General features: G+C 32.7%; 1 protein-coding gene and 1 pseudogene across 3 annotated transcripts; one reads left to right on the top strand and one right to left on the bottom strand.

Moving 5' to 3' along the window:
- Positions 1-645: 645 nt before the first annotated feature.
- LOC113847589 (jmjC domain-containing protein 4) lies at positions 646-7,430 on the bottom strand. 3 transcript variants are annotated; one of them, XM_027476787.1, is made up of 10 exons: positions 7,117-7,430; positions 6,513-6,692; positions 3,834-3,996; positions 3,620-3,737; positions 3,222-3,291; positions 3,050-3,130; positions 2,365-2,421; positions 2,154-2,265; positions 1,174-1,791; positions 646-952 (listed from the first exon to the last, which is right to left on the bottom strand). In XM_027476787.1, exons 1-9 carry the CDS (start codon positions 7,330-7,332, stop codon positions 1,316-1,318), a joined length of 1,473 nt encoding a protein of 490 aa, XP_027332588.1. In that variant the 5' UTR covers positions 7,333-7,430; the 3' UTR covers positions 646-952; positions 1,174-1,315. The 3 variants fall into 3 exon arrangements, with proteins under 3 accessions (XP_027332588.1, XP_027332595.1, XP_027332603.1); XM_027476794.1 differs by having other exon boundaries at positions 695-949; positions 1,179-1,791; XM_027476802.1 differs by having other exon boundaries at positions 861-952; positions 2,368-2,421.
- A 2,203-nt stretch (positions 7,431-9,633) lies between these two features.
- On the top strand, positions 9,634-13,613 carry LOC113851180 (annotated as a pseudogene).
- The last annotated feature ends 401 nt before the right edge of the window (positions 13,614-14,014 follow it).

Raw genomic sequence — 14,014 nt, 5'->3', positions numbered from 1 at the left:
CAATTTTCATTCCTTTCACATCTCTGTTGTTGGCCCATTCTTCTTCCACTTTCGTATTCATTCTACTGTTACTTTCTTTTTTCTTACTAGAAAAATAATGTAGATCCATTAAAAAAATAAACTAATAAAGTCTTGTAGATAACATTCACGTTTGTAGCCCTGTAGGTCTTCCATTGTGGCAAATCCATATCACTCGCAAAGAACTTTTATAAAGAAGTGGGTGTAGTATGCATTTTGTTCCATGTAGCAAGATAGTTGGTAACACTTAAGTGAAGGTACATGGGTAGTATCCGTTCAAGCAAAAGCTTGATGCATGTTATGCTTGAGAGAAAGTGAAAGGAAACAGGAAAATTATATAAGCTATGAATGTATTATGATTTTGCAAATAGAATTAAATTTAGTTTTAAATATATTTTTGTTATCTTCTCCTGAATAGGAACTATCCCGATCTCTCTTTGAAATTATTTATTATCTTGTCTTTTCTTGTGGTGTCATGCATTCTTATCATTCTCATTTCTGCAAAATCTACTCTTTTCCTTGTGTAGTCCTTTTATCGTCCAACATTCACCATCAAAATGAACAAAAATATTTGTAGAGGAATAAAACTAAACTAAAACATATTTACAAGAACTAAAAACATATTTAAACCATAATAATTTTATAGATCTAAAATAAAGATGGATATCTTTTGACTAAGAGAAAATATATTTAAGACATAATAATTTTATCAGTTTTGCACAATGGTTGAGGTACAACATCACTAAAAAGTATAACAACGCAAAAGGGGAAGGAACCCCCAACCAACTACCACGGTCTGAAACCTAGTGGACCACCTTCACACAATTACTATGGAGACCCAGTCTGATAGCTGCAATTCCTGAGTTTGAAGGAATACACCAACCAAACCCCACTCACTAATGCACTTGAAGTTTGAACAGTGTGATATCCACTGCTGAAAATTTTAGTAAGAGACAAAAGTCAGTCTCTTTGTAGGCACAAGGATAATAAAGGGCCAACAACCATAAGAGATTATTGGTTGTTGAATATGAATTTTGAAATACAAGTAAAACTATGGAAGCACTGAGATTAGTTTTGAAAAACAGAAAAGAAGCATAAAATGTGAGATATAAAGAAAGAGGCTAATTAAAAACAAAAGCGATGAGTAAAGCTTACTTAACCCAGGACAAGTGCTAATTAGGTGCTACCATTTTTGTCTCATAAGCTCCTAAGGCAAGAGATAAAGATTGGAAGACTGCAGTAGCTGGCTCCAACTTCAATCACTATCAGTTGTTGAATATGAATTTTGAAATGGCAATCAAGTGACACTGAGTACAGATAGCTCAATGTAACAGTCACTCAGTTCTGCAACAGCATCGTCCATAAATTTAATAAGATCTTCAGGTTTGTAGATCTGAGAAGATGTGTGCGCTTTCATCACATTGAGGTCCACCAAATCACCCAGTGAAGCATTCTTGATATCAAAGGACAAATAAGATTGCTCATGTATCATTATATATGTTCTTCCTACATGCATGCACAATTTGGAAAACCTAGGATCTTCATATGCTTTGATCATATCCACAACACAGTCATGATTTCCTTCCAGAGCATGCACGTGTTTCATCTCCGATGCAATCTTTTTTATACACCCAAGATTCATGGATAAATGCTGAGATATTATTGATGAACTTTGAGTGGTACTTCCATATCTTCCATTTACGTAGGAAAGCAGCACCAAGTTGGCCAAGGTGAAGTATGACATGAAAGTAAGGAAGTCAAAAAAATTCATCCCTGTTTTGCGAGTAAATTCAGTTTAATTTGTATGACCAGCAAAAGCTTCCTCAATATAGAAATGTAGTTTCTATCAAACCCAGTATATTTCTTGTGTGCTTAGGACAATTGCTCCAGTAAGCATAATGACTTAAAAAAAATGTCGTTGAGTTTAAACAAACTGTTGAAATTAATAATAAAAAGAATACCATGGCTCTCTATTCATAGTTAAACATGAGAAAATTCATTAATAATGAATGAACTAGTCTAGGATGATCACTGATTATGTTATTATTGTATTGAGTTAAATATTTAATTTAAGATTTTCACATTAAGTTTTGCCACAACAGCATAGGAAAGTTCCATGACAATATATACTGCACCTGTGTTAGCAGCAAGATTGCGCTGGCAGAGACCCTCAAAATCATCACATACATCCTTGATGTCTTCTATGTATTCCTTGGCCTCATTGTAGTCCCTTAAAAGTAAATTCCACTGTCATACCATGAAAAATCACGAGATAAACTTAGTTCAATTATATTTATCCTTGAGCTTGACTCTCAAATATGTACTTGATCACATTGCTCAAATTACCACCCAAGAAAGGTTATAGGCATTGAACCAATTGTGGTTTATAGATATCGTATCCTCCTGAAAGTGTAAGAAACACCATCAAATGATTAGATCCTATTAAATATCATGGACAGAATCATCTGATGATAAAGCTGATATAGACAGAAATCTAAGTTTTTTCGGGAAATCCATGCTTTCATAAGATACATAGTTTCTATCCTAATTGTGTTATTGTCCTGCTTATACCATATAATTGAATCAACCAACCAGCCATGATGGATACTAGATAAATAGAAATTACAATCAGCCATCTAATCTAAGATAATCCTTGATGAATGAATACTTATTCACTGTATGCCAGAGATTCTAGTAGGAAAGTCCTAGAAGCCACATCTTTTCTTTACTAGTTCCCTTTGATCTTCTAGCTTCCTTGAGAGTATCAAATTTAAGAGAAGTCAAATGAAAATTCCATTTGAAACATGACAAAAATAAAAACAACAGTAAGTGCAGCTTCTTGTAATCTGCACAGTCTAAGAAGCACAGTGTCAATACATTTTTCTGGGGCCAAACCAAATAGGGAATGTAAGTATTACACACAATTACTTATTTGGTATATCCAATATTCCTTCTTTAAAGGGACTGTAAGACAGCCTTTCAAAATCAAGTAGAAATACAACATCAATCCATATAGGGAACCAGAACAAACCAAATTATGAACTTGATGATACCATCCGCTAGGAACAAATATAATTTCACCTGCTTCTTGTGTACATTCTAACCAGATTGCCTGCATACATATACAATCCCACTGAAAGCTGCAGCAGAAATATGTCATTCAATACAAAGACTTTTGGAGGAAATGGAAACTAGAAATTTACCTTGTTAAAACCAGGAAATTTTGAGTCAGATACTTCATCAAAGATATTATATACAGAATTTTTCATATTCCTGATTCAAAGTTGAAAAGAACTTAGTTTTGACAAGTAAGCAAAAACACAATAAATACATCAAAGCACTCCCCTCCCCCCCCCTCCCCCCCCATTCCCAAGAAAAAACACAAAAAAAGAGAGGAACTGGGAGAAATGAGGGAATATCATCTTCCAAGAATAGAAAGTTTGGTCAAGGTGAAGGTCAATAGTAAATCACAGCTGATCAGTAATTTGAAAAAGAAAGACTAAGGATTGACATATCTAAATATGTTGTTTTTTTTACCAAAGTGCCCAACTTCTAATTCCAAAAAATGCCACTAATTTCTATTTGGCAAATGCATTCATGCCTGTCAAACACAAGATGACACTGGGAAGGATCTAGAAAAAGCCATCTCTTCTTTCCACAGACATTTGCTGACCAGCTATAGGACCTAAAAACATCAGCGTGAAGAGGAGTCCAAGATCCTACAGAAGAATTGAAAGCAAGAGGTTACTGGTGGGTTGTTCATCTCTCTGTAAGAGGAAGTACAGAATAATTTGATATTACACCTATAATCACACCTTTCACCCCCATGTAAACAAATCGATAGTCAGAACAGCATATTTCCTTATTTTGTTGGTCTGTGTCAGAATCTGTATGCATTTTGAAATTGTCAAGATATAGGTTGAGCCAATCATCACAAAAGAACATTGGAGTGATGTATGCTACGTATTCTGGATACTCCTGCCAGAGTAAGAAAAAGAAACTACTGAGCAAAACATCATATGTACAAACAAGAACATAACACATCTGGTGCACAGGAGGATACTCAATGCGAGAAGGATCAAACAGCTTAGCATTTATTAATTTCCATTTGCTCTTGCTGATGGTGTGTGTTTATCTAAAGAAACCACATGCTTACAAATTGATCATATGGGAAGCTTGCACGGGCAACAAATAGCAAAATGAATGTTTAAAATTTTTATTTACAATTAGATTTCAAGTAAAGCAACAACACCAATAGAAAACCACCTGCTAAAAAAGCCTTGATTAAGAACCAAGCATGAATAGTAATGATAATTGATCAACTTATGTTATATTCCACAACACTGCTTTTGACACATGGTTATATGTCTTTTTTAAATCAATAAAAATCATATGTAATCAGTTTTTTTGTAGCAGTACTTTGATATCAACTTTCGTAAAAGGTATATAACTTCTATTGTAGACCTTGCTAGCATAGAATCCTTTGCAATCCTAGTTTCTTCTTTTAGTCTGCGCTTAATTACCTTTTTGCATAACTTCTTAGCGTGAGTCATAAGTGTTAGCCTTTATATTTTGTACAATAATAAATATTGTCCTTATTCTTGTATATAAGAAACAAAGTATTCTTCTTTTACTCATCTGGTATATTTTTAAATCTCAAAATCTCATTAAAATACTTTAAGCAAACAAATTTTTTATCATTCCATACATTTTCAAACTTCAAACAGGATACTATCATAACCAACCGCTTTACCATTATTCATATCCTTAAGAACTTATTTTATTTCTTTAACTCAAATTCTACGATAATATGTCAAATTTAATTCATTTGCTTAAGTTTCTATATTTTCATTTGCTCCTTGTTGTTAAATAGTTTATAGAAATAGTGTTTTCATCTATCTTTGATGTTTTGATCTTTAATCAAAGTTTTTCCTTCTTCATTGTTGATACATCTCACTTCATCCAAATTTCTAGATTTTCGTTCCCTATTTTTGATAAACTTATATATCTTTCTTTTACTATTATTTGTCCTAAGATCTTGATAGAATTCTTAAAAAGTCTTAGATTGTGTTTCACTTACAGCTTTTCTTGTCTCATTTTTTACATTTCAATACATTGCTTAATTTTTTACATAATTGCACACATGCAAAGTTGTAAAACACTTGTTTTTCATCCTTTTCTTTTGCCCTTTTATTCTACCATCTAGATTCCTTATCTTTTGGTTTAAAGTGTCTAAGTTCACCAAAACTTGTTTTAGCAACTCTCCTAACTTTCTTAGGTATCTCATTTCGACTGATATTAACATTACTTTGCACATTTCAATTACCTTCTTTTGCTAACTGCTTCTTAAACTTCAATTGGTAGCCTGTAAGTAGCCATTACTTGATTTTTGAGTCTATAACTTGTTGAGTTCTTTGTTTACCAAACTTAAAACAAACTTAAAGGATCAAAACCCTATATTGTGCAGTAAGGCTCTCTTTTGGAATCACTTTGCAATTCTTAGAATTCTTTTATCTAAACACCATATCAAAAAGAAATTGATTTGATACCTTGAGATCGCACTCTTATAAGTGATATGTTCCTCCCATGTCTTAAAACAAATATTCATAATCTTGAAGTCATATACTATTGAGAATTCAAGAATAAATTATTCTTCTTTATTTAACTCTCCAAAACCAAAATCGTCATAAACTATTGTAACTTATTTTTCCTCACAACTAATATGACCGTTTAAGTCTCCACCAATGAAAATTTTTTCAGCTTGTGGAATGCCTTGAAACCATCTAAATTCCCCTAAAAATTTTCTTTCAAAAGAGCTTCTGAGCCAACTTGTGGAACTTAAGTACTAATGATATTAATAGTGTTTTGTGTGACAAAAATATAATCATATTTTCAATTTTTCTAATCTTTACTATATTCTCTTTTCAAACGTTATCGCCAATGATGCCTACTATATTCTTTCTATGACTTTATTTGTGTATTTAAGTTTAAAACCTATAGTTTCAAGTTCTTTAACCTTTTCTATAGTCCATTTTGTTTCTTGAAGACAATATAATATTAATCGTTTTATGAATCATGATGTCCAACACTTCTAAAAACTTGTCTGTCAAGGTACCAATATTCCATGAATCAAACTTAATCAAGTGCTTTTGAACAAGTGTCTTTACCCATATTTGTCTAGTTAAATATAAGGACCCTTACTCATTTAACACTACATTTGAGCTCTTATGTAGTAGCTCTAGTTTATTTGACATTATACTTGAACCATATAGGTATAGCACGTTACTTCTAAATAACATCTGATCCTGACATAATATCATCGCGAGTGATCCATATATATGTTATGACAAGTTTTATATTGGTTGATGAAGGACTAATTTTCCTAGGGACACCAAATTGACCCTTCAAAGATTAATTACACTTAAGAACAATAGAATAGGAGCCACATTAATCAATAGAGAAGTGATGAAAACTAGAGAAGGTAAAAGGCATACCTTTACAAAATGCCAATCCTTCAAATATGGTACAGATATAGGGTGACAGTTAGTGGCACCAATTTCATTATTACACTGACATGCAGAATCCTCAAGTTGAAGGCAACGTCCTATAAAATCTGACACCAATATCTCCTCTCTTTTCTGATCAGTGAATTCTCTGGTGTCACAATCTGCAACCTTCGTTTCACAAAATTTAAATCATCTTATTGCTGTAGACACTGACTCATTTTTTTTATTCTTTTCTATCAGCTAATTAAATAATCATACTAAATTTCAAGCACAGTTACTCATAATCTCGTACAAGTGAAATTGAAAAAGAGCCCAGAAAAGAGAAAGATTCAGGTTCCACGAGAGAACACAAGATTCCACTGAAGAATCAACACAAGTTCTGTAATTTGCAATCATACATGTAACCCCCCGGTCCTACCTTTTTTATAAACCACTCGTTACAGGCTAACTGAATAAGTTACATGCTATGTAACATAATCACTAACCCATTATATCTAACAATCAATCATGAGAGTAGCATTCAAATTCAAAACAACTTGCTTCCATTTGAAGCTCTAGCGTAGTGTCCTTAAACATTGATGGGGGTGTAAACCTGAACTTTAGAAGAGGCAAAATGGGTGGATAAAAATTGAAAATTGGGTTGGCCATGAGGGGTGACCCAATCAGTGCAAGCCCTCCAATGGTGATGGTCAATCATTCCAGTGAGCACCACGGGCTGGTTCTTCTGCATATATCTCTCCACAAACTCACGGTAACTCAGCTCCTTCCCATTCACCTTCTCGATTTGTCCCTTAATATCGATGCCCATACCCACCCCCTCTCACACTTCACAACCTGCTTCTTCTCCCCAGAACCAACCAAGCAGCAACTTAGAACAAGAAGAAAATAATTTAGGACTGGGCCTCCATTCTCTCATTGGGCTGCCACCAGAAACAAAGAATTTTCGGTGATTTTTATTTTCACCGGTTCCTTCAAACTCAACATTTTTTTATATCCTCCAAAAATATAATTCTAAAAGGTATCAATTAGCTTTTTAAATTAAATTTTAAAATAACTTTTAAAACGTAATTTCCAAAAAAAAAAATATTAATTTTTTCTATTTACACTTATATTTCGAGATTTTTACTTTTGGGCTTATTTTATAAAACACTTGACAAAAAGAATATTTTGAAAACAACTTATGTTTAAAAGAAGAAAAAAAAACTTATGTTTGATTTATCTTTTATTTGTGGGTTGAAATAATTTTATTTATTTTTTAATTTTGAAGATTTACAAAAATAATAAAAGCATACAAATCTTATAAATAAAAGATATGTTTGAAGTGAATGTGTAGATCAAATGATATGAAGTTATTTTAACTTAACCAATAATTTTAAATTAAATTATGATTACATTTTATAGAAGATATTTGTAGTTTAAAAAAGACATATTTAGATAATCAATTTAATTAAGCATTTATTTTGTACATAATATCTTATGCTATATATTTAATCATGAGATTCAAGTCAGCAAGAATAGAAATAACGTGAGGCGTACAATGTCAAATGTCACTCCATTCATCTTGATGGTATTCACCAATTAAGGAAACTTCTTGACGTGCAAACGAGGATCTTTAGAAGACATTTCTCTATACTGAAGAGTTTTTTGAATTATATCAATAAGGAATGTTCTCATCTTAAATTTATTCACTCCAGTGGGTGGAATGTGAATGACACTGTGCTGGTGGATAAGCACACCTTACTAGATTACTTGTAAATTTTTCATATACTACACTTATAAGATACAATTTTAAACAAAAATTACAGGTGTGCTGCATAAACTTTTAAAACTTAAACAAAATTTATAAATAAAAAATAAAGAAAATAGAGATCTTAATGATTTTTTATCAACTAAAATTAAATAAAATAAATAATTAAGCTTTTAATATTAAAATTAATTAAGATATAATCTTTAATTTTAGTTTATCTAAAATAAAAATATATTTTAAATTTTGGGTCTTGAATATAAAGATATATTTAAATTAATTTAATTCATCAATATTTGAAATTTAAATAAAATATAATTAAAATAAAGATATAAAAATAGGATTAAAAATATAAAATTAAATGTTTAACTTAAAATCACAGACTAAACAAGGATGGTAATGATTTAAAAAAATATATTAAAAAATAAGGACTCAAATTTATAATATGAAAATAATTTTATTTTAACATTTATTAAATTAAAATTTATTCTATAACATAAGATATATTTATTAATTATTATATGAATTACTGAAAAATAATGTAAGATTAAACCCTATATAATTTTTGTGACACAAAAATTCAATTTTAAACAACTAAAATTAGTTTTTAAAATAAATATTTTAATAAATATTTTTTATTTCTTATTACTAAAAAATAGCTAATATATATTTATAAAATCATAAAAATAATTCAAATTTTGATATTTATTTATTTATTTTACAATAAATGAAACTTAAAAAATTCAAGACAAAACAAACCAACCTAACCAATTAATCTAGAAAAACAAATGTTATAATCATTTCCTCAAAGGAGAAAAACTAATATATATATATATATATATATATATATATATTACTACATTATGTATTATATTTTTATTTTTCCTTTTTTAAATCTTACCTTTCTTTTATTTACCTCACATAGCATACGTGGGTGCAAGATAAAAATTATAAAAAATATATCTAATTTATCCTACATATTAGAAAGAAAAAAAATTTAAATTGAATTAAATAATGCGTCGTTTTCGGACGAGAGAGAGAGGGAGCGAGTGCATGCGACGCGGGTAGTATGAATTACGAAAGAGTTACACGAAAGCATACGAAAAGTAGAGGTGAGTCTGTGTTCATTTGAGCATAGTGATGCGTGGCTACTCCCAATAATCTTAGTGGACACTCGCATGCATCTCATTGGAGTTGACACTTCACAACACCATGCAAGTCCAAACCACACCTCTCTGTCTTTTTTTTCCCTCTACGTGTCCCATCCCATAAAGGATAAAGCTAACTTTGGACACATACCATTACCATTACAAATTAAACATGCTGAAACAACCACCAACACCTAGTCAAAGCTTTCCCTAAGCCATGGCCGATCCAACCTCATCTAACCCTCATAAGCCTCAATCCTCTTCCGACAACCCGTGTGTTTCTCTCTTTCTTACTCTCCTTATTATTTCGGTTTTCTTCTTTTTATGTGAAACATAATCCGTGCTATTTTTTTTTTACTTAATAAATACAATTATACTTATGTAAGAATAGTTTTCAATGATGGCTATAGTTTCGAACGAGAGATTTGTTTATGTCAATATAATTCAATTCATGGGAGCATATGCGATACCCGTCTATATTGTTTTAAATATAAGACATCTATCATTGATATTATTCTGTGGTGAATGATTTGGCTGTGAAGAAGCACTTTTTCTATGCCATCATCATTCAATACAGTAAAGACAACGCTGACCAAGTAATATATTGTTGTAAAAAATTTGAAGATTTTTAAGTGATATAAAACAATAATGGTAATCATTTTACTGCTGTTGATAATGTATGTTGATGTAGGAAAAGTATTAAGAGAGATTATTCCACCGCAATATTAGAACGCAAGAAGTCTCCTAACCGACTTATTGTTGATGAAGCAACTAATGATGATAATTCTGTGGTTACTTTGCACCATGATACAATGGAAAAACTTCAGCTATTACGTGGTGACACTGTTCTGATAAAGGTACTTAGCTAACATCTTCTATGTTTATGCTAATGCAAGTAAAATGCAATTCTAAGAATTATATTGATGGCATATTGGAAAAGAGGTGAGTTTGTTGTTGTTATTGTACAGGGAAAGAAGCGAAGGGACACAATTTGCATTGTTCTTGCTGATGAGCAGGGTGATGAACCCAAAATAAGGATGAATAAAGTTGTTCGGGCCAACCTTAGAGTAAGACTAGGTGATGTTGTCTCTGTTCAACAATGTTCTGATGTGAAGTATGGGAAGCGAGTTCACATCCTTCCAATCGATGATACCATTGAGGGTGTAACTGGCAACTTGTTTGATGCATATTTGAAGCGTAAGTTAATTTCTTGTTCAATAGCATCATTTTCCTGACTTTTTTTTCTAATGAATGTGACTTGTGTTATGGTTCTATAGCATACTTTATGGAGTGGGATGCGCAGTGTTGAATTTAAAGTGATAGAAACTGATCCTGGTGAATACTGTGTTGTGGCACCTGATACTGAAATCTTCTGTGAGGGAGAACCAATCAAAAGGGAAGATGAAGAGAGACTAAATGAAGTTGGCTATGATGATGTTGGTGGTGTTAGGAAACAAATGGCTCAAATTCGTGAGCTAGTAGAACTTCCACTTAGACATCCACAACTCTTCAAATCAATTGGTGTTAAGCCCCCAAAGGGAATCTTGCTTTATGGACCACCTGGTTCTGGAAAGACTCTGATTGCAAGAGCTGTGGCTAATGAGACAGGTGCATTCTTCTTTTTGATCAATGGGCCTGAAATAATGTCAAAGCTTGCTGGAGAGAGTGAGAGCAATTTGAGGAAGGCATTTGAAGAAGCTGAAAAGAATTCCCCTTCTATCATTTTTATTGATGAACTAGACTCAATTGCTCCGAAGAGAGAAAAGACACATGGTGAAGTGGAGAGGCGTATTGTTTCACAACTTTTGACACTTATGGATGGTCTCAAGACCCGATCACACGTTATAGTCATTGGAGCTACAAATAGGCCTAATAGTATTGATCCTGCTCTCAGAAGGTTTGGAAGGTTTGATCGGGAGATTGACATTGGTGTACCAGATGAAGTTGGAAGGTTGGAGGTGCTTAGAATTCATACAAAGAATATGAAACTTTCAGACAATGTATTGTTCTATCCATTGTCTAGCCATAAAGCTAATTATTACTCTATGAGGGCAATATATCTTGCAATTCACAATTCCAATTTTATGTTGTATTTTAGGTTGATCTTGAAAAAGTTGCTAGGGATACACATGGTTATGTTGGAGCAGATCTTGCTGCTCTTTGCACAGAGGCTGCATTGCAATGTATCCGAGAGAAAATGGATGTGATTGACTTAGAGGATGAAACCATTGATGCTGAGGTGTTAAATTCCATGGCTGTGACCAATGAGCACTTTCACACCGCTTTAAGTTCTTCAAACCCATCTGCCCTGCGTGAAACGGTGAGTTTGGTTTCTTTATGAATGAACACCTATATTCATTTAGCAAATCCATGCATTCCCATGTGTTCAGAAAGCTCTTGAAGTCATTTCAATTTTGTTTCTTAATGAAAATATTCTGTAATAGTTATTTTACCCTTTCATAAGACAACTGTTTACAAAAACCATAAATTATTGCCATTGATAGGTTGTGGAGGTTCCAAATGTTTCCTGGGATGATATTGGAGGCTTAGAGAATGTCAAGAGAGAGCTTCAAGAGGTTCAAATTTCCTTTTGATAAAATTTTAATTTAGTAACTTTTCATATTTGCAAACTAATGATAGAAATATTTTGCTGCTGGTAGACTGTTCAATACCCAGTAGAACATCCTGAGAAATTTGAGAAATTTGGTATGTCACCTTCAAAAGGTGTTCTCTTTTATGGACCTCCAGGGTGTGGTAAAACCCTACTTGCAAAAGCAATTGCTAATGAGTGTCAGGCCAACTTCATAAGTGTTAAGGGACCTGAGTTGCTAACAATGTGGTTTGGTGAAAGTGAAGCAAACGTTCGCGAGATATTTGATAAGGCTCGGCAATCAGCTCCTTGTGTGCTTTTCTTTGACGAACTTGACTCTATTGCAACCCAGGTATGAAAATTCATCCAGATATTCATGCCCATTGCTCATTCTTAATTTCCTAAGAGAAATGCTAGAAACACATTTTTTTATTATTACTCCATTCTACAACATATGCTTTAAAAAGGTAGTCTATGCAATAGATCATAACTATATTGACTATATTTGAAAATAAACCACTAATGAAGTGTTGAAAGAGTGTGTTGCTAACATTGCTTAATTTCTAACTCTTTGAGCATTTTCAATCTTCAGCGAGGCAGTTCTGTAGGGGATGCTGGTGGTGCTGCAGATAGGGTGTTGAACCAACTCTTAACAGAAATGGATGGTATGACAGCTAAGAAAACAGTTTTCATCATAGGGGCAACAAACAGACCAGACATCATAGACCCTGCATTGCTCCGACCTGGACGCTTGGATCAATTGATTTACATCCCTCTACCAGACGAAAGCTCGCGTCTTCAAATCTTCAAGGCATGCTTGAGGAAGTCACCAATATCAAAAGATGTTGACCTAGCAGCTCTTGCCAGTTATACTCATGGCTTCAGTGGTGCAGACATTACAGAAATTTGTCAACGTGCATGCAAATATGCCATTAGGGAAGATATTGAAAAGGTATGATGGGATACATAAATTGTAACTTGTAAGGACCTAATTGCCTCATGTGTCATGGATCATAACTTCATAATTATTCTCTTAAAAAGGCTCGGATATATATCACTGTTAAGCTTTCAGAGGTGCCAAGTTATAAATTTTCTAACACTAAACTAAACCATCAATAACATTCTTGTCCCTTTTGAGTATATTTTCTTAAAACATGTCTAGAAAGGAAGTTTCATGTGTCAAATTAACATGTATACTTTGATATAATTTTGTTTTTTAATTTATTTTTTGTCTTTAACTCTTTGTATAAGTTAGAGACTCATTTGTTTAATTGTAATATATACATAACCCCTAGCAATTACAGGGTATTGAGAAGGAGAGAAGAAAAAGAGAAAATCCTGAAGCAATGGAAGAAGATGACATTGACGAGGTCCCAGAGATAAAGCCAGCCCACTTTGAGGACTCTATGAAGTATGCTCGTCGGAGTGTTAGTGATGCTGACATTAGGAAATACCAACTATTTGCTCAGACATTGCAACAGTCCCGTGGATTTGGATCTGAGTTTCGGTTTTCAGATCGAAATAATGAAAACACTCCAAATCCAATAGGTGCCTCAGATCCTTTATCATCTGTTACAGCTGAGGGAGATGATGATTTGTATAGTTAATAGCTATATATGTGAGTTGGGTAATGTGGTTCATGTTCACTATTTCTGCCTTCCAAATATCATGATAGTTCTGGTTTAGTTGAGGCCAAAGGTTTTGTTTATGTTAAACGACCCTACAATGCTCTTTTTACCAAGTGAAGACATATATATAACATTATCAAACTTGTATGTTTGGGTGTATATAGTTTCACTCTTATGATCTAATCTCAAGAAAAATAGAGGAAGGATATTAAAATTTAACAAAGCTTATTGCTAGATTTTTAGTTAGGAATGAAGTTCTAACTAAGTAACAGTTAGATACCGACAAATAAATTTCAAATATGCTCTTACCTTAGCATCCATTCCATTCTTTCTTATAAATACATGTAGTTCCTATTTGTATTAACAACAGATATTCATTC

The sequence above is a fragment of the Abrus precatorius genome, unplaced genomic scaffold (genome assembly GCF_003935025.1).
Source record: "Abrus precatorius isolate BTA unplaced genomic scaffold, Abrus_2018 Scaffold10, whole genome shotgun sequence".
In the NCBI taxonomy this organism is placed as follows: Eukaryota; Viridiplantae; Streptophyta; class Magnoliopsida; order Fabales; family Fabaceae; genus Abrus; species Abrus precatorius.
The sequence above is the reverse complement of the archived record's forward strand: the minus strand, read 5'-3'. Positions and strand labels throughout refer to the sequence as shown.

Coding starts and splice junctions, on each gene's coding strand:
- LOC113847589 (XM_027476787.1), bottom strand. CDS start 7,332: ATGGGCATCGATATTAAGGGACAAATCGAGAAGGTGAATGGGAAGGAG. Junction 3,738..3,833: donor TGTTTACATGGGGGTGAAAG/GTGTGATTATAG, acceptor ATTCTTCTGTAG/GATCTTGGACTCCTCTTCAC. Junction 3,292..3,619: donor TGTCATCTTGTGTTTGACAG/GCATGAATGCAT, acceptor ACTTTGAATCAG/GAATATGAAAAATTCTGTAT.